This window comes from Hevea brasiliensis, chromosome 10, assembly GCF_030052815.1.
Source record: "Hevea brasiliensis isolate MT/VB/25A 57/8 chromosome 10, ASM3005281v1, whole genome shotgun sequence".
Taxonomy (NCBI): Eukaryota; Viridiplantae; Streptophyta; class Magnoliopsida; order Malpighiales; family Euphorbiaceae; genus Hevea; species Hevea brasiliensis.
Genome location: NC_079502.1, coordinates 7058084 through 7083617, shown reverse-complemented (window position 1 = coordinate 7083617; position 25534 = coordinate 7058084). Strand labels below are relative to the sequence as shown.

Below are 25534 nucleotides of genomic sequence, written 5' to 3'. Positions count from 1 at the left end.
TTTCCTGCAAATAAATTATTTACATTAATTTTAATAAATTTAAAAGTTATTTTTAATTAATTTTAATAAAATATTTTTTTATAAAACATTTTGTTTATTTAATTTAAAATTAATTAGTGTAATATGATTGAAATATATTTTGATAATATTATAATAAAATATTAAGTTAATATAATTTATTATTTGAGAAAATCACTTAGTATACTTTTAATCATTTTATTAATAAATATATTTATAGTAGTTTTCTACTTAATGTATTAATTGAGTATCAGCCATTTATAAGTATTTTAAATGAATATACAACTGTTTAAATTTTTAAATGTTTATAAGTTTAAATTAACTTATAAGCCCATAACTATTTTATAAGTTAAGCTAAATACTCTCTGAGACCTTTAAAAACCTAATGAGAGATGTTTTATGATTGATCTGAATAATTATTAATTTTTAGTGAGATTTCAAAAAGTTAAAAATGTAAATACTGCGTTGTTTAATAAACTATAGAGAGTTATTAGTTACTATCTCACTCAAATAATTATATGCTATCACTGTGATTTATATAGAGTAACCACAATTAAATGAAAAATCAATTATATAATAACAAATATGTCGTGGTGAGAGTATTATATAATAGGATCTAGGGCGAGTTCAGGTTTGAAATTTAATATTCATAACAGGTTTGGATTGAGTTTAGATTTTATATATTAGGTATTCGTTATTTAAATAAATTTATATAAATTTTTAATTAAATATAAGATATATATTTTTTATAATAATATTTATAAATTTTTATATATTTTATTTTATATAAAATAAAATTAAAATATTTTATAGAAGTATCAAATTTTAAAATATAAGTTATTAATAAAAATAATTTTTTATTTAGATTTTTAGTTAAAATATATAAAATTAAATAATTTTAGATATTTTTTAAATAATAATAATCGAATTTATGTTGAGATTAGATTATTAAAAAAAATTAATTAAATTTAAAATGAGTTTATATTTTAAAAATATTAATTAATTTAAAATTGAATAAAACATTTTTACGTGTACTCTGTTCATTGCCTTCCTAGTCTTCCATTTCACGACTACACGCTCAGAGAAAAAGTTAAGACACGTTAAAATAGATAACTGCACTTATAATTTTTTTTTTTTTGAAATTTTTATCTTATCTTCTGAAAAATATAGGTTTAACCTGAAATGAAACTAAATTAAATCAACTAATTTTAATTTGATTTAATAATAATTTTTAATTGGTAATTAGATAAAAAATATCAAATAATTACGTTAATTTATATTTATATTTTTAACTTTTTTAAAAATAATTACGCCTTTAAAATTTATCACGATTATATTTAATAGGTGAAATTAAATTTAAAAAATTAATAATAAATTATAATAGTATTGAAAATTTTATTTAAAAATAAATTTCATTTTATATTTATTTTTCATTGAAACTTTATATTTAAAAAATATTTTTATTAATTTTAATACACATAATTATCTTTTGAATAAAAGTAAAAAAATAATGCATCCAAATATAAAATGTAAAAATAAATTCTAATATTTTTATAAAATAATTTTGTAAAAAATATATAATTAAAAATAATATATCTTACATTATTTATGACATTCATTAAGTAAAATGTATATTTTATAGATAATTTACTGTGATTAATATATGTACTTTATTTAATTCATGTTATATTTTATGATAAATCAGATTTAAATATAATTTTTTATTAAATTCTTGAAAAATCCATCCGTGACATCAAACTTTAATTGAAAAGTAAATTTAAAAAAAAAATTCAATGCAAAAATATACATGGTTTTATAATTTTATTATTCTCTTTAGGAAAGAAAAAAATAATTCTATTAAAATTTGTGAAGAATTCATATATTTTACTTTTTCACTTTCATGAAATTTATAACTTGAAGTACTTATATAGATTATATGATTTATGTATTTTAATATTTTATATCATATATTTTGATTTATATGATAATTTAAATTTATATATAATTTTTTTTTAATTATTATTCATTAATTCATTAAAAAACTCACTAATGAGTTCAAATTCTAATTCAAAGAAAAAAAATCAATGTAACAATATTCATGATTCTACACTTTTTTTCACGAGAAAAAAAATAGTGCAAAAGATTTATATTTAAAATCGATTTATTATAAATTGTATCATTCATTATTAAAATACACATTTTAACTAAAATAAACTATATATAAAATATACATTTTATTAATGAATCTTATCAATTATATATATTTTTTTCAAATTTACTTGGTAAAAATGTGTAAATTTATTTTTATATTTTATATTTAAATATATAAATTTATTTGACTTGATTCAAAAGATAATTATATTAATTAAAATTAATAAAAATATTTTTTAGTGTAAAATTTATATTAAAAATAAATATAAAACAGAATTAATTTTTAAATATAAAGTTAATCAATGAACAAAAATTGATAAATATTTATGTTAATTCACTATCATATTCAATACTTTTATTTATTAATTAAATGAAATTTCAGATATTATATTATAATTTAAAGTTAATTTTTTAAATTTAATTTAATTTCATTGAATATAATTTTGAAAATTTCAGATAAAATCAAAAATTAAAAATATAAATATAAATTAATATAAATATTTAGTATTTTTTTACTAATTTTTAATTAATTTAATTTTAATCAGTTGCCATTTTGAATTAAATGGCTTGAGATTAGTTCCAAGTGGAATCGTGTAATAAGCCGAGTAGACGCCATTCTTTTGTCCTCCACTTCTCACTTGAATGAGACTAGACGACGTGGACTGGTTTAATTACCTTCACGTCGTCTAGTAAGCAAAATAAACAACATTTCGTCTAAACACGTCCTATAGCCTGATAAAAAACGGCGAGTCGTCTAGTTTTTCCTTCGAATCGAGATATTGAAGCCTTCTTCGTATTGGAAACTGACAAAGAGTCGGGCTCCGCTGAGCAATGACAGGTATGTCCGCATCTAAACACGACAAGTCGTCTTTTATAACTGAATTGTAAATATCGCGACCGGACCCGTAATTCACTAGGACCGAAAAAGCCAGCAGCAATATCATCACTCCCTCATCATCAGGCGCAAGGACAGTATTATTTTACCAAAATGCCCTTCACTCGGACACTTGTACACGCGTCCCTGTATTCGAATCCAATAGCACCGTTCACGGACCCGTCACCCACTCCATCGAAAACGTGCCTTCTCTCTCTAGCTTTCCTTAATTTTTTAACAGCCAACAAACGGAACAAAAGAAGGAATCCATCCAATTCCGCCACTGTCTCGGAAGCATTCTATCTTTACTTGGAAAGTTACGCTACAGTCTACATACACACACACAAATCTCTTTCCATCCTTCCCTTTCGCTGGAGGGTTTCGTAGATCGGGATCAGAAGCACCGATAGAGTTAGCCGGCATCGGAGGCGGCGATGGCACAGTCGCCGGAGAATAGCTCTTCTTCTTCTTCGACTTCCTGCCAAAGTTCGGTGACGATCGGGCAGGGAATTGCCGCTGGAACGAGCACTAAGGGCAAAGAATTGGAGAATAGAGAACCGGCTAGTGGTTCAGTGAATAATGGAGGCTCGGATTCTTCAGGTTGCATTAATTTTTTTTTCTTATCAAATGAAATTCAGTTGAGTTTGAGTTTGTTGCTAACTGTTCAAATGTAATTCTGTTCTATAGTTTTTCTTGCTATTATTTATTTGTGCGTATATTTAAGCTATTGTATATATACAACTAGTTAGAATTATCTGTTACATTTCTTCTTGATAAAGGTTTCTCAATTGCGTTAAATATATACAACTAGTTTGTATCGATCAATGGCTGATATGTTTATTAATGCTAATATTTTTATAAAATATATAGTATTTTGATTTTTCTTCTTCTTTTTTTTTTTCTAATTTTTGGGGAATGGGCAATGAACTTACAAATGATTTAAGATTCAGATGGAGACGGAGTAAAACTGGATCCCTCAGCAAGCGAAAAAAGCGTGGTCAAATAGATTTTCTTAATTCATGGTCTCGCCCAGTTATCTTTCTCCAACTGGGATTCTCAAGGAAATAGCTATCTGTCGGTCAATGGGTCGCTTCTATTAATCTAGGAACTTCTTTTGGAAGGTCTATTCGTACGGTAGTTCATGGGCTAGCTTTATTTGCAGCATATTGGTGGATGTTGACTTTATTCATATTCAACTCAGAGCCAGCTATAGTTCAGCCTATAGAGGTTACTAAGAAGTAAGAACGAGTCATTACATTAGTAATATTCACAACAAAAACTACTGAAGTACCTTCCACGATTGTGAAAACTTTTGCTTATACTAGATAAAAGATTCTTCCCATTGACAAATAACTTGTGCAATTATAGTTAATTCCTGTGAGAAAGGCCTGTAGAGTATGAAATATGACAGATCTTTCTCAATTTTATGGATGGCTAATATCTATTTTGGTATATGTTCAAGTTCTTAGTAGAGCTTAGAAATTTTACATGCAAGTAGCATACACTTAGAGGGTTGGGAGAAAAGGTGTGGGATGGTGACTTTCTTCTTTTTCTTTTTTCTTTTATTGCTGGTAAGATTTGGAATCTCATTTTTCTAAGGCCTCTGTTATTTTGATATATTATAGAATACAACATTGCCAGGTTAATTTGCCTCTTATTATGTGTGTGAGTGTGTGTGTTTTTATTTTATTTTATTTTTTTAATTCGTGTCTATGTGGGCTTAAATTTGTGATATAATATGATTTGTCTTTGTTTAGGAATCGCGGGCAGGAGTACATCTAAATTAAAGACTTCACAGGTTGAAATGCCAGGTGCTAACAAATTAGAACCCACTTCTAGTGAGCTTAAGCTGGAAAAATCTAAAACTGAAAGGCAAAGATATCATAATATACTTGCTGAAGATGCAGCACAGATTTTGGATGACAAGATCTCTGTCCAGCAGAGGGTAATACTCTTCAAAAATAATTTCCTTTGAAATACAATTATCTATAAAGCTATCAATTTCCTCATAGTTGATGCTATTCTGCTAGTATGATTAGTAAGCTTCAGTGCTAAAGATCAAGCTTTATTTTTTACTGTATTAGGATGTGATTTTGATTGATGACTTCTCTTCTATATGATTGAAATTCTGGGCTCTGAATAATTTTTGGAGAATGATAAATGGTGCCCAGTTGATTTAGTTTTACCATTTTTCAAAGTTCAAATGTGCACAATCTGGTGAATATTAATGGTGAAATCAAGTTACACTATGGATCTTATTGGAAGAGTTTAACAGCAACCAGTGAATGGGATTAATTGATACTTAAAAGTAAGTTCTAGCAACTTTTTAAACTTCAAATTGGATATTTAACGAGTTATATTTGTGTTCTGGGGACATAATAGTGAGTCTAGACTCTAGAGGTGTACTTGAGCCAAGCTAAGCCAATACTCTATATGCTGTTCTACTCGAGCTTGACTCAATCTGAAAATTTGAGATTTGAAGCTTGACTTTGAACTCCACTGAAATTTTTTTTTTAATGCTCAAACTTGGCTCAATACAATAGTTAAGAGGCCTTGGTTTGACTTGATCATCATTAAAAATTCAATTCAAATTTTAATGAACCTTAAATAAAACTCAAATAAACTCTAGGAAATTCAAGTTTGAGCTCCAATTGGAGTTCTACTTTAATACTTAAAATTATATAAAAAAAGATAAATACTTAATTAGGTTTGTGAACTACTCAAGCTGAGTATTGTAATGCTTAAAACTCAGCTTGACTCATTCTTGAATTAGTTGAGTTTAAATATCTTGTTATTCTAGTTTGAATAACTTATGAGTAGCTTGATTCATTTAGTCACCTAGGTCAGCCATTTGTACCTTTTCTCCATTTTTTTTTATTCTATTTGATGGTGTGACCATTTGTTAAGGGGACTACTATACTATAATTAGATATTGCCATCTTCAAGGAATTGTTTGGTGTGATGGTCTAAGAAAGATATGAGATGTATGAAGGGCTCTTACCCTCTTGGATTTTTTTCTCTGGAATCTGGAAACATATGGGACTTTCTTGTATGGTTTTCCCCCTTTCCCTTCTCTCCCCACCAACCCACACCCCACCCCCAAAGCTCTCAAAGTCTTTCTCCTAGATGATTGCACTCTGCCCCTTTACCAGCAGAGTAAAAGGCCAATTGTATGAAGCCTTTGTTTTGATTAGAAATACTTCTAGATGAGCTATATGAAAAAGGGGCTATTCAGAAGATAAAACTATATCCAAGCATTCTGTAAGTGTGATAGATAGTGTGGTGTGATATTTTTTGAGATAATTAAACCCTTGCACAAAATGAATAGCTGTTCTGATGGTGGAATTTTGCAACCATGCTTTGGTTTTTATTTGATTGTATCAAAACTGTGCAGCTTAAATTGTTGAAGAGAATAGCCACTGTCAAAGATGATGGAACTGTAGAATTTGAAGTTCCAGGAGATGTTGAACAACGTGCCCTTGGTATTGGAAGTGATGACGTAAATAATACAGTTGCTGATGATGAGCTTGCTGATGTGACAGATGAAAAATATATACGCCCAATGCAAATAGTAATGCTTATTGTTGGAACCCGTGGAGATGTGCAGCCATTTATAGCAATTGGCAAATGCCTGCAGGTTAATTTGTACTGCCTTTTCTTTTCTTTTGTTCCCCCCTTCTTTCCCTCCCTTTCCAGTTTGCTGTTGTGAGTTGTATTCATGAGCACTTTCTTGAGCTTTCGATTGCTCATTTGTGTACTTTATTTGCTTACACTATTTAACAAGGTGGGAGCTTTTAAGTGAATTGTTAATGGCTTAATTTTCCCTATGGCCTTTGTGACATTGCCTTGGATCACTGGCTATTGTTGTTTTTGCAAACTTACCATTTTTCATGATTATTTATTTGATTTACAACATTGACACTTTCACATATGGTTGCACCATCTGAAGTTCTTCCTAGAAATGTGGTAAAAGAAAATCTTTTCCTTATTGCTTATTTATGCAAGTGAAGTAAGTCTAAGCGCTTATATTTTTATTTCTTAAAGCTACAGTTATTGTATTACTGAATTATGTTAGCAAAAAGGAATAATATAAAGTTAATTACTGTTCTTTCATCTTTTTGGGTCTTTACCACTTTAAAATTTTGGTTTGTTTATGAGAATATTTATGTGCAGGATTATGGCCATCGTGTTAGACTAGCAACTCATTCAAATTTCAAAGAGTTTGTCTTGACTGCTGGGTTGGAGTTTTACCCTTTAGGTGGAGATCCAAAGGTTCTTGCTGGCTGTATGTATCTATGTACCTTTAAAGGGCCAACTATTTGAATTGCAATCATCATTCATTTTCTGCCCTTTTTGATGGTCCTTCGAAGTGGTTACATATCTCTTATGTACAATGTGAAAGAATTAACTGGACAATGCTTTTCATTATATCTGCTGTGAGTGATCATTTTGATGCGCATTTGCTGATGATTTAATATAAAATTGTTATGTTTGTATAACCTCCTTATGAAACTTGTCGATGTCTTGTTATGGATTACTATAAAGGGTGTCCATAGCGCATGAGTCTCCCTTCTTTGGGTTGGGGACGTTATCAAATTCCTCTATATGCACTCAAAGAGTAACCTTGTATTATTAACAAGGGATTATGCAAGTTGCTATTTCCATATTCATCAAGTATCTGCTATGAACAAGGGCATATAATTAATTTTTTTATTAGCAAAGTTCAACCTGGAATATCTTAGCTTTTGATTTGAAATAGTATAGTTATTTAAAATGAGCAATCTATTCCTAAATTGTTTTGGATAGACTTGCTGTTGCAATTTGCTTAAACAGCATTTGACAGTATGTTGATCGTCTGTTTGTTATCATCGTGGGAGTTTGGAGGATTGATTAATCATTGTGCTTAGCTGTATCATGTATTTGGGAATTTCGGCTTATGGGTTCTATAAATAAAATTTTCATTGATTGGATTGCTTTTCTTATGAGCAGACATGGTTAAAAATAAAGGCTTCTTGCCATCGGGGCCCTCAGAGATACCCATTCAACGAAATCAAATAAAGGAAATTATATACTCCTTGCTTCCAGCTTGTAGGGACGCTGATCTTGATACTGGTGTTCCTTTCAGGGCAGATGCAATAATAGCCAATCCTCCTGCATATGGTAGGATTTCATCACCTCTGAATGTATCATTATGTTCTTAGTTCCCCAAAAAATTATATTTCTATGCCAACCATTAAGCATACACACCCATGGCAATGTTGATGCATTAGTGCAATCATTAAAAAGAATCATGACAAATTATTATTCAATGTTTGGTAAATTACATGTCAAAAAAAGGATTCTGCTTTGTCCCTAATTTTTTGTATTGCTTTCATAGTTGTCGAATCGAGAATCAAAATCCTCCTTTTGTGAATCTGGAATAGAGAGTCAAGTCGAATCGAATTGTAAGATTTTGTATGAATTTTAGAAACTGATTAAAATAATATGTAGCCATGCAAAACAAACAAAATATATCAAAATATGACATGTTTTCACAAATACATCAACTTATAGGTCTTTTTTTTCCCCCCTAAATTAAAGGGCTTTAAAGTTTAAACTATCATAACTTGACACTAATGGCAAATCTTATCTAAACTAAATTCTAATTATATTTTATTAAGAGGTAAGAGTACTGGCCATATAAAAAAAATAAAAGAAATGCATAATAAAATTATAAACTAAAGAATAAAAAAGGAAATCCTCTTTATAATGTAAATCTAGGGTAGGAAGTGTTATCATTGTACATGGCTAGTCGCCGTTAGGTAGGGGAAGTATTGTAATAGTGGTGGAATACCAAACTAGTAGTACAAGAAATAGATACTTCATGCATGATGAGTCATTTGGTTTTATTTATTGTACGTGAACAATTTTTTAATTAGTTTTAAAATTTTTATTTTAGTGCAGATTACTTGGGGGTGAGAGTTTAATTGTACTTTCTTTCTAAGATTAAAGTTAAAATTTTATTTTTGAACTTATTAGCTCTTAACAATGCAATGGGGAAAGAATCGGGTGAATCGGATTGTATGATTCGCTACCAATTCACTCAATTTCGCACTGATTCACGTATATTTGCAATTCGACTGATACAAAATCATTAGGGAGTGGAATTGACTTGAATTGTATGATTTGAATCAAGAATCATGCCATTCCAACTACACTGATTGTTTTAATATGTAATGTTAGAGCCTGTTGGATTCTTTGCCCAACTACCTTTTTCCCCCTTAATGGTTTGGGATGGGAATATTTGAATTTTAAAACTCTTGTTAGAGAAGAGATGTAGCTGCGAATTAGGTTATATTTTGGGTATTGGAATGAGATGCTCATAAATTGTAAAAGGATCTATTTATTTTTCCATTATGTGCCTCAATAATAAGTTTGAAGTTTGAGACATTGGCTTAACATGCTGGGTTGTCTCCAATTATTTTAAAAGCTTTATTAGAAAATATTCTTGTCATAACATTCTACATCTGACCTTGTAAATCTTTTCTAGGGCACGTTCATGTGGCAGAAGCACTAAAAATTCCGCTTCATATATTTTTCACTATGCCATGGACGTAAGTCTTGTATTGGTAATGGAATATAGTTGAATAGTTCTATATTTAACTTGTCATTGTTTACATCTCTGCCCCTTTGCTATCATTTTTTTTATTATCCAGTATGCTGAGTAATTCTAAACTGCTTTAAGCAATGCTTGGTCTTTTCCATCAGGCCAACTAGTGAATTTCCACATCCTTTGTCCCGTGTAAAGCAGTCAGCTGGATATCGAGTGAGTCTATTATTTTTCCCATCCTTCTCTTCGGTGCCTTGTTGTGCATTGATTTCTCTGCAAATTCTTGGTTCTCTCCAAGTAACTTCTAGTGATTTGCATTTCTGTAGCTTTCATATCAAATAGTTGACTCATTGATTTGGCTTGGAATACGGGACATGATAAATGATGTTAGGAAAAAAAAGCTAAAGCTACGACCTGTAACATATCTTAGTGGTTCACAAGGCTCTGATTCTGATGTGCCACATGGATACATATGGAGTCCTCACCTTGTTCCAAAACCAAAAGGTGCTTTATATTTATTATTGTATATTGTTTAAGGATTTTATTATAGCTAAATTTGTCTGTTATACTAATCTTACATTACACCAGCAACTGTTTGAGAAATTCTCGCCAACATAATTTTAGTTATACTATTTATCTTGAATTGTTGTCCACTCCAGTCTTTAATATTTCCACACAACCTGGGCCTATCATTTTAAACAAAAGAATGATTACTTTGTTTTCAGTAGTTAATACTTTCAACTCATGTAATCAGATTAGAGATTTTATGGTTATGTGGCTTTAGATTCCGTTTAATATTAAGCTTCAAGCCTTATGTCTTGATATGCATGAACAGCATGTTGTGTAATTGAAGAGGAATAACTGCAAAATATCATAATAAAATCTTCTAATAATTTAGATTTTTTTAATAATTTTGTTTTGAGGGTTTAACAAAAGCTGTTGTTTTGTATCTCTTAAAAGAAAAAAGATAGATCTTTGCGTACATTGTCATTTAAGTTTCTGGGTAATTTTTTTTTGGTAGGGCTGCGCAAAGGCAGTGCAATCTATTGAGCTCAAGCTTTAATCAAGCTTCACATGAGCTTCTTAGAGCTAGTGAATGTGCGGTCTGATATAGTCTATGAGCTAACTTGTCAAATTCTAAGACAGTATGAAACTCATCAAGGTAACAATGAAAGCTCGAACTATGAATGTTTGAATATTCAAAAATCTATAGGCTATTTTGGATATGTAAAAACTCATGAAAAGCATAAAAAAAGGATTTATTTCACGTTAATGTCTGCTTTAGGTTTTGTTTGAAGTGGGATAACAAAATAACTATGCTTAACCAATACTTAAAAGGTAATACCTGGTAATATGAGTTTACCTCAAATCTTTTTGGGAGCCTAACAAGCCAACAGTAGTTTTATTGAAGTTTGGCTTTTGAATAACATATTTTGAGTTTGCTTGTTAACATTCATAAATGAATACAAGGTATTACTTATAAAAGTCAAGCTTTGAAAATGTTTTATTTTTTTAATTCTCTATTTGCACTTATATCTTGATTGCTTAATAAAGCAGCATATTGTTTATTTTCGAACAACTTTTAAAAAAATGAGCATGCATTATTTTCAGTGGATGTTAATTCTGGTCGCATCTTGGTATGCAGATTGGGGGTCAAAAGTTGATGTTGTGGGATTTTGCTTTCTTGATCTAGCGTCAAATTATGAACCTCCTGAGTCACTTGTGAAATGGCTTGAAGCTGGCCCAAAACCTATTTACATTGGGTTTGGGAGCCTCGTAAGTTGCATGTTTGATTTCTTGTTTTGATTTCTTTCAGTAATTTTGCTGAAATATGGACTTATTCTGTAATAGTTGTGCTTACTTAGGGCTGCAAAATTTTTAGGTTGGCATGGTAAAAATTCTTGAACATCAAATACTCTGTGTTTTTGCTGGATAAGATATAACTTATTCCTTTGTATGGGATTTGTTGTGAATTGGATTTAGCTTGAAAAATAAGCATGCAGCAGCAATTCTAAGGGAATGATGACTGAAAAGTGAAAACTTTGTTGTAGTCATATTCTGCTATTTGATTGATTCAAGTGGTGATATGTTGGTTTCTGTGTAGAAGTGGTTCTTCAATTTCATGCAATTGACAAAAACTGGTCTCTTTTCCTTGCAATATCTGCTCGAATTTATAGGTTTTAATTCTCACTTGTTTGTAGACGAAGGAATTCAACAAATGACTTTAAGTTTTGTGATTACACTGAGGTCTCCTCTTTCAAAATGAGATGTAATTATGTAAGTGCTATACTGATTCAATCAACATAGGAGTATGATCGCCCCATAATCATAGTTATTAAAGGCGCGCCTCAGGCACGCCTCAGGCTCAAGGCTCACCAGGCTCAAACCCTAGCGCCTTATGCGCCTAGGTGTGCGCCTTTGTTCCAGGCACAAGGTTCTAGAAAGGCATGCTTTCTTTATTTCTATCTTTAGCGAGTACTTTCATTAACAAAAAGGATAACCACTTAAACTCAAACCAGTAAACCTAATTCAAGATATATGCTAAAGGAAAAAAAAGAAAAGCATCACATTTATTTGATTTTTATGAACTTTTTAAATTTTTTACTTTTGGGCCTCACTAGGCTCCAAAATTCCTTAGCGCCTTAGTGCGCCTTGAGCCTTTAATAACTATGCCCATAATCAATTATTGGAATACTAAAAAGAAGGTTACCACCAAATTAATGAGGACAGTTGCCACCATATGTGATTTTAGTTGTTGCTTGTTAGTTTGTTCCTTGACACTTTTATTGAAAGGAAATTTTGCTTTGCTTCCTTATTGCATTTGACTTGGTGATGCACTTAATGAAGATTCAATTTAAACTTTGTTTTTATTTAATTTTTAATTGTAAAATTAGTGTCTTTAAGTAGAATTTTTAGTATTAGCAAGTTAAGAATTCTCTTAATATTATTTAAGAAGTAATATTTTATTTTATTCCGGAAAAAAATTGAGTTTGTTTAGTATTACCAATTAGTGTTTGTTTAGTATTTTCTTATTTTGGGATTCTTAATCCTAGTACTAGTAGGATTAGTTATTCTATTATAAATACCTATGTCCTCTAGGTGTCTTTAGACTTTATTATTGACAATTTGACGATTGATGTTGACAATTAATAAAAAAAAAAAGAGAATTTTTTCACAATCCCTTTGACTTATTTATTGGTTCTACATTAATTTGGTATCAAAGTAAGACGTCCAATTATCTGTGGAAAATTCCTTTAGCTTTTCTTAGATTTCTTGCATTTTTTTTATTGGTTTTTCTTGCCAAGCTTTGTGTTTTTCCTGCTGGTTTCTTGCAAGACAAAACCCTTGCCAATGTCCTTGAAAATCCGCTACCATTGCTTCATCAAATCATTGCAACTCTATTGCCAAATGTTAGCTCGGCACTAGGAGACACCCTTGGTGCCAGTTTGGCCGCTAGAGGTTGCCTAGAGAGAGTTCCAATCGAGTTAGGTTTCAACCTGACTCATAACCTGATGGGATTGAACAAAATCTGATGTTTGGACCTTCTCTTTGTCTTGTGGGCTGCCGATCAGCACATGCCTTCTGTCTGAACTCATGTCCAACGTCCCTACAGCAAGATTCATTTGAGTCTGGTCAATATTCGCCTGTAAACCTAGACTAGCTGACATTGCTACTGTGAGCCCATGATCACCTGATCAACCTCCAGCTTATTGCCACGTCAGTTGCCACATACTTGCCACTTCATCTGATGCGCCAACACCACATCAACTTCTGCCACGCCAACAATTTTTGGCTGAACCCTTACTCAGCTAATTTCGACATGCTGGTTTCAATTTTGACATCCATTTTGGATAGAAACAAATATTTAAGCTGGTAAGAGCTTTCAATTGTGTTTTCATTTGAGATTCTATGTGAGCTGAAATTCAAAGATTACTAGTTAAAATCAATGACTACGAGGTACAACTAGATGAAATATTTTATTTGAGGGATTTATATGGTGGTGCTAAATATTTTCCTCTGACTTATATTATGAATATCAAACTATCAAACAACTTTTGTGACTTAGGGAAAGAACTAGAAGTATGGAAGAAGGAATATATGATTCAACTGAGTTAAGAAGAGAAAACTTAAAGCATGGAAGGAGGACTATATGTTTCTACAAGCATATTGGAAAACTTCTTTATTCAACCATCAATAAGTCATAACTATTAGGAAATATTCGATTTCAAGAAAAAGGTGGGACGCATCTTGGGACTTTGGCTAGGCTAAATGCAGAGCTGGATGTGATATCAGGAGTTCTTGAAGAGGTAGTTATAACTCGAAAAGGATGCAAGGCAAGAATTTCATAATAAAGTGCAAGAAGGGCAACCTAGAGAATCCGAAGTTTTGATCATTGATCCTTCTAGTGTTAAAATCCAAGATAATAAGATCGAGTTGGAAAATTTTGAGAAACCTATTCTAGAGAAAGAAGCTGCTGAGAATGAGCAAGAAAATCTTGAGGCATCTATTTTAGGGAAAAAGGAAAATCAAGCCATAGAGACAACAATGGAAATTGAAGATATTGACTAATTCTTTTGTTCCTAGTGGAATGAAGAGCCTTTCAACTATAGTTGTGACTGATTTAACATGTTTAGATGTTTCCAGGGATGTGAAGGAAAAATGGAGTTCTTTGTTTCACTCTTATTGCTACCATCCGAGAAGATAGATTTGATTGTTCTCCCAATTCAGTTGCTGATTCTTCAACACTACAAAACTCAATGTCGTGTTTTCTCTAATCAGGAGAGAATGATGCAGCCAAGGAAATTTTAATTTAGGAATTATTTTTATTTAATTTTTAATTTTAAAATTAAGATTTAGATTTTTAGTATTAGGTAGTTTAAGAATTCTATTATTATTTAGAAGTAGTATTTTATTTTATTTAGAAAGTTTGAGTTTGAGTTTAATATTTTCTTGTTTTGGAATTGCTAGTCCTAGTACTAGTAGGACTAGTTATTATGCTATAAATACCTATGTGATCTTGGTATTTTGGTAGACTTTTATTATTGACAATTGATATTTAGAATTAATAGAAATTTGAGAATTGTTTCTCATGACCTCATACCCTTTTGAGTGTTCTACATCACTTGGTTTTACCTGTATTCTCTGTGTTTTGTAATTGTTTGTGAAATGTTCGGTTGCATTTTCCTTTTTCATGTCAGCCTGTTCAAGAACCAGAAAAAATGACCCAAATAATTGTGGATGCATTGGAACAAACTGGCCAGCGGGGAATCATTAACAAAGGCTGGGGTGGCCTGGGTAATTGTAAGTTTCTGGTTCCACTTTGGACCTGTGAAGTTTTCTAACCACTTTACCTTTTTTATTGTATTGTCTACATGCTAGTGTTTCTGGGTATTTTTCTTGGTGCTGGTTGAACTTAATTTTGGTTCCTCACAGTGGCAGAACCAAAGGACTCCATATACTTACTGGATAACTGTCCTCATGACTGGCTGTTCTTACAATGCAAGGCAGTGGTAAGGCTTAATTACATGGTTTTCTTGAATAAATGTTTAAAGAGTAACTGGTATTGCATTATAACCTCCACATGAATTCATCTTGAGAGTTGAGTTGAGAAAATAAATATTTTGAGGAAATAATCATGTGTGACCAATGAACTCTAGGGATGATTTTGGATTAAGACCAAAGGTGTACTTATTTTTTTGTCCAGCAATTCTCTGGTGGATGTGGACATAATTTGATAATGTTCAAAAACCATGTCCCCTAATTTTCTTTGAAAATATTCTTTTAAATTTAATTTCTTTATTTGTATCTTGATAACATGTTCTTATCAGTCTGCTTTTTGTTTTTAGGTTCATCATGGAGGTGCTGGAACAACAGCTGCTGGTCTTAAAGCTGCAGTAATGGCCGTGGCTTATTTCTTTTTTAGATTTAGAGGTTCATTTTCCATATAATATGTTGTCTTATTTTGACTCTCCTATCTTTTTGTGATATAGTGCCCCACAACCATTGTGCCTTTCTTTGGTGACCAACCATTCTGGGGTGAGCGAGTACATGCCAGAGGAGTAGGTCCTCCACCCATACCAGTTGACGAGTTCTCACTCCCTAAGTTGGTTGATGCTATAAATTTCATGCTAGATCCCAAGGTAACATTTGATTTTCTGAAATACTGGATTTATTATCCATGTTTATACTTGCTATGTCGAGCAGACAAAGAAATGTCTTTTATTTACACGGGAAGTGCTTACCCCTCACCCTTGGTGTCTTTTCCTTACTCTTTCCTCCTCCTCTTTCCATTGGATCAAGGGAGGTGGAGGTGTGTTATGGTAGAGCCATAACCTATGGAAACAGGGAAAGAGAAGAAGGAGGAGAAGAAGAAAAGGGAAGAGTGGAGATAGAAGAAGAGAGAAAGAAATAGAGTAGGAAGAAGAATTCTGTCATTCTATTTCAATTGATGATTGTACATGTTCAGTATCAATGCATTTATACGCCTTATGTGCCACTCATTCTCTGTTACAACCAATTCAGCTAGCAGCGCATCATATGTTTCTACTTCACAACATTACCCTCCCCATCAAGCTCATTCTTGTCCTCAAGAATGGATGAAAGAAAGATCATTCCAGCAGCATCTTGAATGTGAAGGTCCTATCTGCCCTTGAAATGGCTGAAATTGCACTTGACCATTTTATTCAATTAGTTAGGCATTTTTGCAAACACCTACTGTGCATCTTCCCTCCTTATTTGATAATATCGTTTTCATCCTGTTTCTTCTCCACTTCTCATACTCATTTTCTTTCAAGAGTATAACCTCAGAGGATCCCAACTCAAAATCATAGCCCTTCAAATCAAACTCAAAATAATCAGCATAGTACATGTATGTTCTTTTTCCACCAATTCTTTCTTTGTCCTTTCCAAAATTTTTGCCAAAGAGAGCAAACCCAATGATATCACATGTAATTTCCTGATTATGTATTAACAGGCTAATCTTACCATCTTGGTCTGTGGCACTCGATCCTTGATCTTTTTCCTCAAGTTTAGAAATTGCATTTTCCTCCTTGTATTTTCTTCATGATACCCTTCTTCAATGCAAAATTGAGATTACTGGCAAGGCCTTGATCACCGATTCCACATGAAATTTGAAAATTCAGACCAAGTTCACGACCCTGCTTTTCTTCTCTTGATTTGGAAGATTCCAAAGGCTTCAAGATTGGTTGGCACTCTTGTTGAACATCCTCGTCAACAGAAAGAACAGTTTCCTGGATCTGATTATCAAATCTTTGTTGACATCTTGCTTTCTTTTGATTAAATTCTCCGTATATTTTCTTCCCGAACTGTCTCAAGCATCTTGCAATTACCTTCAAAAATTTTTTGGATCCCCATCTTGAATGATTGAAAGAGATGTTGTAATTTTTTGAGTTGATTCTCAAGAATCTTGTATGTTATTTCATCATCCATTATGAATCCAGATTAGAGTGTTTGGTAACCAAGAGATCAGAGAAAATGGAATAAGATTGAGAAGAAAGAGGGAGAGATTCAGAGAGAAGAGGGTGAGGAAGAGAGAGAAAGAAGGAGGAGAATTTCCCTTGATCAAACCTGCTTTGATACCAAATTGTTATGGCAGAGCCATAACCTATGGGAACAGGGAAAGGGAAGAAGAAGAAGAAGAAGAAGAAGAAGAAGAAGAGGAGGAGGAAAGAGTGGAGATAGAAGAAGAGAGAAAGAAATAGAGTAGGAAGAAAATCCTGTCATTCTATTTCAATTGATGATTTTACATGTTCAGTATCAATGTATTTATATATCTTATGTGCCACTCATTCTCTGTTACAACCAATTCAACTAACAGCTCATCATATGTGTCTACATCACAAGAAGGTGGAAGTGGGAGTATGAATCCATTGACCTACAATGCAAATTAAGCATTTGACTTTCGGGCTACTGGCTCAGTGGCAATTGAAAGTCATTTCTCAGTTTGATAAACCAGATTAACTTCTTGAGAATGCTTGCTAGAGTTTGAAAAGCAGGTGTCTTTGAGTAGATCACTGTTTCTTTTGAAAAATGAAAATAAGTTTAGACTGCTCTTCTTTGTGGTGTTCGCTCGTTTACAGCTTTCACTTCACCCCACAACATAGATCATGGTATAATGCTAAATGATCTTGAACTTGGAAAATCTTCTAGGAGGCAGGAACTTTTGATGCCTGCTGGCAACAGAGGATAAAGGATTTGAAGCTAATAAGTTGGAGGAAGAAATTAGTTCTTAAAACAAAAAAAAAGAATTTTCATTTTAAGGATAACAGACGACCACCAAGTATTTAAAGAAAAAAAATTGCTTGCAGCATCAAGTCTTTGCTCACTGTATAAGAGGAATAATTTGTGAACCAAGATAATTAGAATTTAGATAGAATGATTAATTTGTTAATGAATTCAAACATCAAGGATTAAATCATTCGATTTTCTAATTGTAGGGATGAACCTAGGTATTTGTATTTAGGGACGTTTTTGTGAAATACTCGAACTCTATTGTAATTGTGGATTCTAGGGGAAGGAAATTACCTGATTTTTATGATGCCAGGTAAAGGAGCGTGCGGTTGAGCTTGCCAAGGCGATGGAGAATGAGGATGGGGTAACTGGAGCAGTGAAAGCATTCTTTAAGCATCTTCCTCCGATAAAGCCAGAACCAGAGCCATCACCAGAACCATCTAGTTTTTTCTCTTTATTCAAATGTTTTGGTTGTGCCTGAATCTCTGCCGGATGTCTTTTTGTTCGTGTATTATTCCTCAGTTAAGCATCAGCAGCATAGCATGATATGATTCCTCGGCATTGGTGTGTCTGCTAACCATGATACTGTTGCTCATTTTCCGATTGTGTTAATTGAATCTCCATACAAAGTTCACAAATTGTAATTATCCCCATTCATTGAAGTCCATATATATTCTGTGCAATAGATGAGCCAGAGCTACGTTTTAGGATCACATGAAGTAACACATTCATTTAAAAGAGATCTTTTTCTATAACTCTGGCATTAATCTGGTTGAGCAGACGAAAAAAAGGAACTGAAGCATCATGTCCATGGGGTTGTTATGGGTGATGGTAGTGTAGAAAGTACACGTCGTAGGAGCAGTGCCCTATTAACCTTTTTTTCTTGGTGGGTTTCGGTATTTATTTTGGCCTATGAATGTTTGCATCTTAGGTATAAATGGCACCTGGTTCAAAATTGGGATGGCTTGTTCCAAAGTTGATAAAAGAGATGTTAATTGGAGGTAATGGCTGCCACATGGAGTGGAAACAAAGCATTGGGTTCTCTAGTTGGGGCGTGACAACGAGGCTTCAGGGCATGCGGGGAATGGATGAAAAGTGACAAATTGCTTGGAATTGGCGGTGGGAAATGGAGGACCAGTGGCTGTTAGCCCATAACTATTTATAGAAAAGCAGAGGAATGCAGCAGAAGAGCCAAGCCATTTGCATGCAGATGGAGAGAGAAAATGCCGAAAAATATTAACGCAGCCACTCAGACCAAGTGGGGGACTGGTTTTAGCCTTTAAGTCATCCAATCCTTCCACATTGGCCATTGGAGATCACGAAGCTGATCGTCCCAAGCGCAGCTACTCTGACAATCTGACTTCCCTTATTCACTTCTCACTCTCTCTCCAAAATTAATTTGGCATATTCATGTTGGTCTTTTCAAATTTGAGAAGCACTGCACCTCTCCTTATTGAATGCTCCATGTTGGAGAGCGTAACACCAGCACACTTGTTCCATGGAGAAGAACTGCACCAATTGGGGACGTGCTTAATCCACAAATAAATCACATTGATTAAGCTCTTTATGACACGAAACTTCAACATGTATCAAAGAAACACAAAGTTAAACTCATGTAAGCGAAACCCATTTGCCCACGAAACTGATCATTGTCAGACAAAGAAAGAGAGAGAGAGAGAGAGAGATTCCATTTTCCAATCTAGGCATTTCTCTCCTCCAATAACTCTCTTTCCCCTTAGGATGCAAAGTATCCCCACTTCTCTCTCTCTCTGTTATCTCCTCTGTTCCCAAGCCCATACAGCACCTTGCGTCAACTGTCAAGCACTCTATATAATAATTGCACGTAGAAGCTCTTCCCAATTTTCAGTTCTTGTGAACATTGCTTCTGAACTCTCTTTTCTACTCTTCTTTTATCAGATCAAACGCCAAAGATCAAACTCAGCTTATTGTGGTACTCTCTCTTTCTCGCACTGTTATTTCTTCCACTCTTTTCTGAAACCCTTTCTTTATGAACACAACCTTCTCTATCATTCTTTGTCACAGGCATGGAAATTGAACTAAAGGTGTCTCAAAACAACGTAGAAGAAGACGGCAACAGAGCAAGAGTGTTTCCTTGTTTATTCTGTTCAAGAAAGTTTTACAGTTCTCAAGCCTTAGGAGGCCACCAGAATGCTCACAAGAAGGAAAGAAACGCAGCAAGAAAGGCAAAAAAAGCATCTGAATATGATCCACCAGCACCACCACCGTCACTGCCAATGGTTTTTGCTCCAAGTCATCATCATTTAGGCCTGTTACATCCTTCAATGTACATAACTGCCCATGCAGCCACCCTGCAGTGTTATCCTACCCACCAGTTGTCTGATAGTTTTGGATCCAATGGTGCACCCAGGTTCGACAATGGACCGTTTTATGGTGGGAATAATTGTTCAAGCCATAGCAGCAGGCATCATCAATGTGAAGAAGAAGATCAAAGTTTCTTGAATTGGCAAAGAAGCACAAGATTCAATAGCTTCAATGGAGGTGCTGGGTCCAGCCAACACCCAGCATTAATGGTGAATAACGCTCGTCACAACGTGGGTAGCAGTGGTAATAAAGATCAAAATCTTGATTTGTCTCTTCATTTATGAAGAAGAATGGTGGTAAGAAAATGCCCATTTTTGTTTTCAACTTAGGATTCAGGTTGCTTCTTCTTCTTCTTCTTCTTATTTTCTCTCTCTTTTTGCATGCCCTCGTAATAAAATCTTATTAGTTATTAAATTTTGACAAATGGCCAGAAGAAAATGCCATTCTTGGTTGGCTAATTATCTCTTTAGATGTAAGGATGTTGTTCCTTTGTGAATGAAAACTTCAGTCCATTCTCTTATTATAATTTATGTTCTATACAATTCTCCCCGAACCCTCGCAGTGTTACTGCCATTTTTATGCCAATTTATGTGAAAAATCTTCAAACTAGCTTACAGCCCATCTCTCCATAAAAAATTATCTGGATAACAGTTCCATAATAAGATACACCACCAACCACCACCCCCCCTCCTTCTCTTTATTTGGGCTTGCTTTTATAGGAGTTTGTTAACAAACAAAAAATTCTCGGCTAGACCTGGTTCACCATAAATTCAAAGATTCAACGCATATATTTATATCTTGAATCCATGATAAACCGAGAATGCTAGAAAAATCCTATAAAACAAATCAATTAAAAGTCACTTTTTTGAAAGGTATAATTCTACCACACCTCCCCTCTTTTCTCCATCTTCTTCTTCAAATGCTTGGCTTCCTACAATTGAGTCCATCTTCCTGCTGCATTTGGTTGATGCATGCCAACTTAATTGCTTAATTAATTATCTATGAGGCCTTTGGTAATAATGGATTTGGAAGAAAACAATATCTTTGGAAGAAATTGTTGTAATAGGATAGGCACTTCTTGGAGTGTTACTGATTAGAGAGTATTATCTAATGGTTTTTCTCAAAGAAAGCCGAATGCCCCAAATATAAAGCTGTATACCGTGGGCTTAGGCCATTCTCAGGTGGAATGTTCTGAGTTGGCCCTGCTTAGTGCTTATAGGGCCATCGTATTATAGCTCCTCAAGGCATAATTTGTTCCAATGTTATAAAAAAATCAATCCAACAATCTGTGACTCAAACATAAAAATCAGGGCAGTTTCTTAATTAAATTGAATAACGAGATTATACAAAAATAATAATAATAATAAATCGAGTGACTCGGCGATTGAACCCATTTGACTCAATGACCCATTAATTCCGTTGATTATAATTTTAAATATAACATATTAATATTTAAAATTTAAATTTATATTCAATCAATAAATGAGATATTATTTAATTTTTTTTTATCTGTAGTAACACAATAAATATAATAAAATAATATTTTTATTTTTTATTTTAATATATAATTAATATTTTTTATATATTAAAAAGATAATTATTCATTTATAAAAATATTTTAATTTCATATATTACTTATAAATGAAAATCAAAATATTTAATAATAATATTTAAAATTCAATATATTTAATGTTTTCATAAAATTTAAAAATACTATGAAGATATATATAAATATAATTTAATAAATATTAAAAGTCTAATTTAAAAGTACAAATTAATTCATTAAATTCATTTATATTAATAAATATAATATTTAATTAACTTTTTAAATAATTTATTGATTAAATTAACGATTCATCGACTCGATACCTCAACTAAATCAGCTTATGATAAGAATTGAGTTTTCAACAAGCAAAGGCCTTTGTCCCTTGACATGGCCCATTTCCATCGGCCCCGATGGAGTGGCGTGAATGCACCCATTTCCTAGTTTGCTCTAAGAAATCCCACCTAACTCTATCATTAACCTTTTTTAGATCCAACTTAATTATTATATAAAATCAAACTTTCCCTTTTTCTTTTAATCGAAAATAGATACGCATATATAATATGTTTTTTAATAAAATAATAATAATTTTATCAAAACGTGCTAACCGACCCAATTTTCCTCATTATTAGAACATACGAAGAGGGCAGCAAATTAAAGACACAAGAGTTTTTTTTTTTTAATTTGTAATTAAATAATGTTTATTGGATCCATTTTATCTGCATCTTAATTTATTCTAATAGAGTTGAATAATAAAAGATAATCTATGTAGTCGCCTTCGATTAGCTATTTTAAAATTAAGATTTTAAAAGGGTTTGACTTAATTTATGAATATAAACTTATAAACTCCTAATGCTTATAAGTTAATCTTAATTTATAAGCATTGAAAATTTGAAGAAATTACATTAACGTTAAAGTATTATAAATGATTGATAAGTAATTAATATATTTGATAAAAAAATAGCTTATAAGCATATTTTTTTATATATTAAATTAAATTTATGATAAAATTTTAAAAATTAAATAAAAATAATATATTAAAATACTTAATCAAATTAGCTTATAAACGCATGACTTATAAATATCAAAATGAAAAAATGGGTCTTCCAACTTACTTTTTTTAGTTTGTAAGTCAAAAAAATTATTATAAATAAACAACAGCCTATACGTATAATTTATAAGCCGAAACAAATAGCCTCTTTAATTGTTGTTAATTAATTTTTCCCTTTAAAAGAGTCTAAATACCTATCATCACACTTATTTTGTGGCTTTTAGGCGTTGGCAATAATAATCATACTTACCATTCAGACTAATTCCTAATATAAAGTTTTATAGGTATTGGATGATTAATTAGTGACTGTCATAATACAAAATTAAAAATTTTAAATTATGAGATCTTTTTAAAAAGAATTAATATAATAAAAAAAATGGGATAAAGAATTAATATGTATCCAATAAAGTTAATAAAATTATTAATTATAAGGTGTATTCCACGATTATTTGATTTAAAGTAAAGTAAAATTATTTTATTATAAAAAATAAGGTGATTTAACATAATTTTATGATTTATCTCACTAAATTTTTATAAAATATTTTTTTTAATAAAATAGTTAATCACGAAAAATTAATTAACATAAAGGAAAAAATAAAATTTCTTCAATATCTTAAATTATTATATTTTTTTATAATATTTTAAATTTTAATTAAAATTATAGATGTTAAATGTGAAATACTATATGGATATACCTCATTTAATCTTATCTATAATATTTTTTAAAATTATTGAAAAATATTATGTATTTTTTTATATGAAAAAGTTTTATTTTTTCATTAATTTAATAAATTTTCCATATTTAATTATTTTATGAAAAAAAATCATTTAATTTACATTTACACACACACATATATATATATATATATATATATATATATATATATATATATATATATATATGGTGGGTGATTGACCTGAATTATGGTTAAAAATGTGCTATGAGAGGTCAATCTATATAATCATTCATTCATTCATTCATTCATTGCCTAGACCAACACACAATGCATAAAAGGTGAGAGGCCATGATCATAGCCATTATAAATTGAGCCTAAATGGTGACAAAAATTTCTTTTGGATATGACACATGTCACTCACCATTAATGTTGCTACTAACTATATATAGATTAATTTTTTTATAATTAATACTTATTTTCTTTAATATTAACTTTTAGTATTTAATTTTTTTAAATATTTTTATTATTATCATTATTATTTTATTAATCATAATTAAATGATTATTTTATTTAATAATTTATTATATTATATTTTAGGTTATCAAAAATATAATTAATACTTAAACTTTTAATTAAAACTACGAAATTCCTTTGTTTAAGCTCACCTTTATAAAATTAATTAATACATATTATAGGGTATGTAATTAATTAATAAAAAATTAAATATTTTTTTCATAATCTTAATTGTTATTTAATTATTATAATTAGTATTATCAGTAAAAAAGAAAAATAATTTAGTTTAATTAATACTACAATTATAAATAAAATTTATAAAATATGTAACTACATTTATTTAATTAAATTTGAATATTATAAATTTCAATATTATTCAACTGATAACACTTTTACATTTATATAAAGATAAAAAAAATAAATTATTAAAGTAACAGTATTATATTTACATAAAGATAAAAAAACTTTAAATCTTTAATTTTATTAATTTAATGCTTAAACTTTTATATTTATTTCAATTTTAGATTAAAACACATAAAATTTCTTGCATGGCATGCATTCTAATTAAGATAAAATTTTAATATTTTATTAATATATATATATTTATCATTTAAAAAAAAATGAATAGAGGGAAAGAAAAGTAAAGATTTACCATGATGTGGGCAGATGCTGATCTCTAAATTAAGTGGAAGACTGAGTCTTTGTTCAAAATCATCACATGAAAGACCTATGATATGTTGATGTTGTCTTGCCTAAGTGGGAATACTTGATATATCTTAATTATGATGCTATTATTGAGATTAATTAATGATTTTAATTAATTATCCAGTTTTAATGACTTACAACATTTTTTTCCTTTAAAGAAATTAATATGTTTTAAATTCTTTTTTTTTTATCATGATATAGGTGTGCTAATTTTATGTGTGTGGGGGTATATTCACATTCCTTTTATTTTATATGTACATATATATACACTTATAAAAAATTACAGATCTCGTGTGTTCGCGTTTTGAGTATATACTAAATTGAGTATAGCAAAAAAAAATTTATATAATTATGTTCTATTCTTGATGTATTAAAAATACAAAAATTACTTTGATATCTATATATCTTAGCATATGACATAAGGATTACACTAATGCATATGTTAGCAGCATTGGAGGTTTAGAGAGATCTTTCCAAGCAGTTAAGTTAGGTTGGCGTTAGTAATTGTCTATGACTCTAATGATACATGACTAACAATTCCAATAAAATGACTTTCAATTTGCCATGCCAACCCAAATAACAATATTGCATTATTTTTTAGGGCATGAAAAGGACATCATAGTCCAAATGAGTCTGGCATAATGGTGAATATGCACTATACTCCATAGACTGGTCAAGTATTTGATCCATGGAATTGACGGTCTGGGGAGGGCCTCACTTTGCACGTACAACGTCCGAGAAGGAATAGTCTTCTGTCAACCTTAAAACGAGGACGGGAGGATACCTGGTAAATGCATCAAAAAAGTTACAAACAAAACAT

At 31.1% G+C, this 25534-nt stretch overlaps 2 protein-coding genes across 3 annotated transcripts; both read left to right on the top strand.

The window, feature by feature from the left end:
• The first annotated feature begins 3209 nt into the window (after positions 1 to 3209).
• Positions 3210 to 18595, top strand: LOC110667451 (sterol 3-beta-glucosyltransferase UGT80A2). Of its 2 annotated transcripts, XM_021828295.2 has the most exons (14): positions 3210 to 3643; positions 4801 to 4988; positions 6438 to 6680; positions 7217 to 7328; positions 8033 to 8203; positions 9573 to 9636; positions 9791 to 9848; positions 9959 to 10136; positions 11278 to 11408; positions 14831 to 14933; positions 15066 to 15142; positions 15479 to 15526; positions 15623 to 15772; positions 18196 to 18595. In XM_021828295.2, exons 1-14 carry the CDS (start codon positions 3478 to 3480, stop codon positions 18361 to 18363), a joined length of 1857 nt encoding a protein of 618 aa, XP_021683987.2. In that variant the 5' UTR covers positions 3210 to 3477; the 3' UTR covers positions 18364 to 18595. The 2 variants fall into 2 exon arrangements, with proteins under 2 accessions (XP_021683987.2, XP_057985076.1); XM_058129093.1 differs by having other exon boundaries at positions 3216 to 3643; positions 15623 to 18595.
• Positions 18596 to 18744: 149 nt separating this feature from the next.
• Positions 18745 to 20778, top strand: LOC110667452 (uncharacterized). Its single transcript, XM_021828297.2, has 2 exons — positions 18745 to 19833; positions 19926 to 20778. Exons 1-2 carry the CDS (start codon positions 19449 to 19451, stop codon positions 20507 to 20509), a joined length of 969 nt encoding a protein of 322 aa, XP_021683989.2. The 5' UTR covers positions 18745 to 19448; the 3' UTR covers positions 20510 to 20778.
• Positions 20779 to 25534: the final 4756 nt, after the last annotated feature.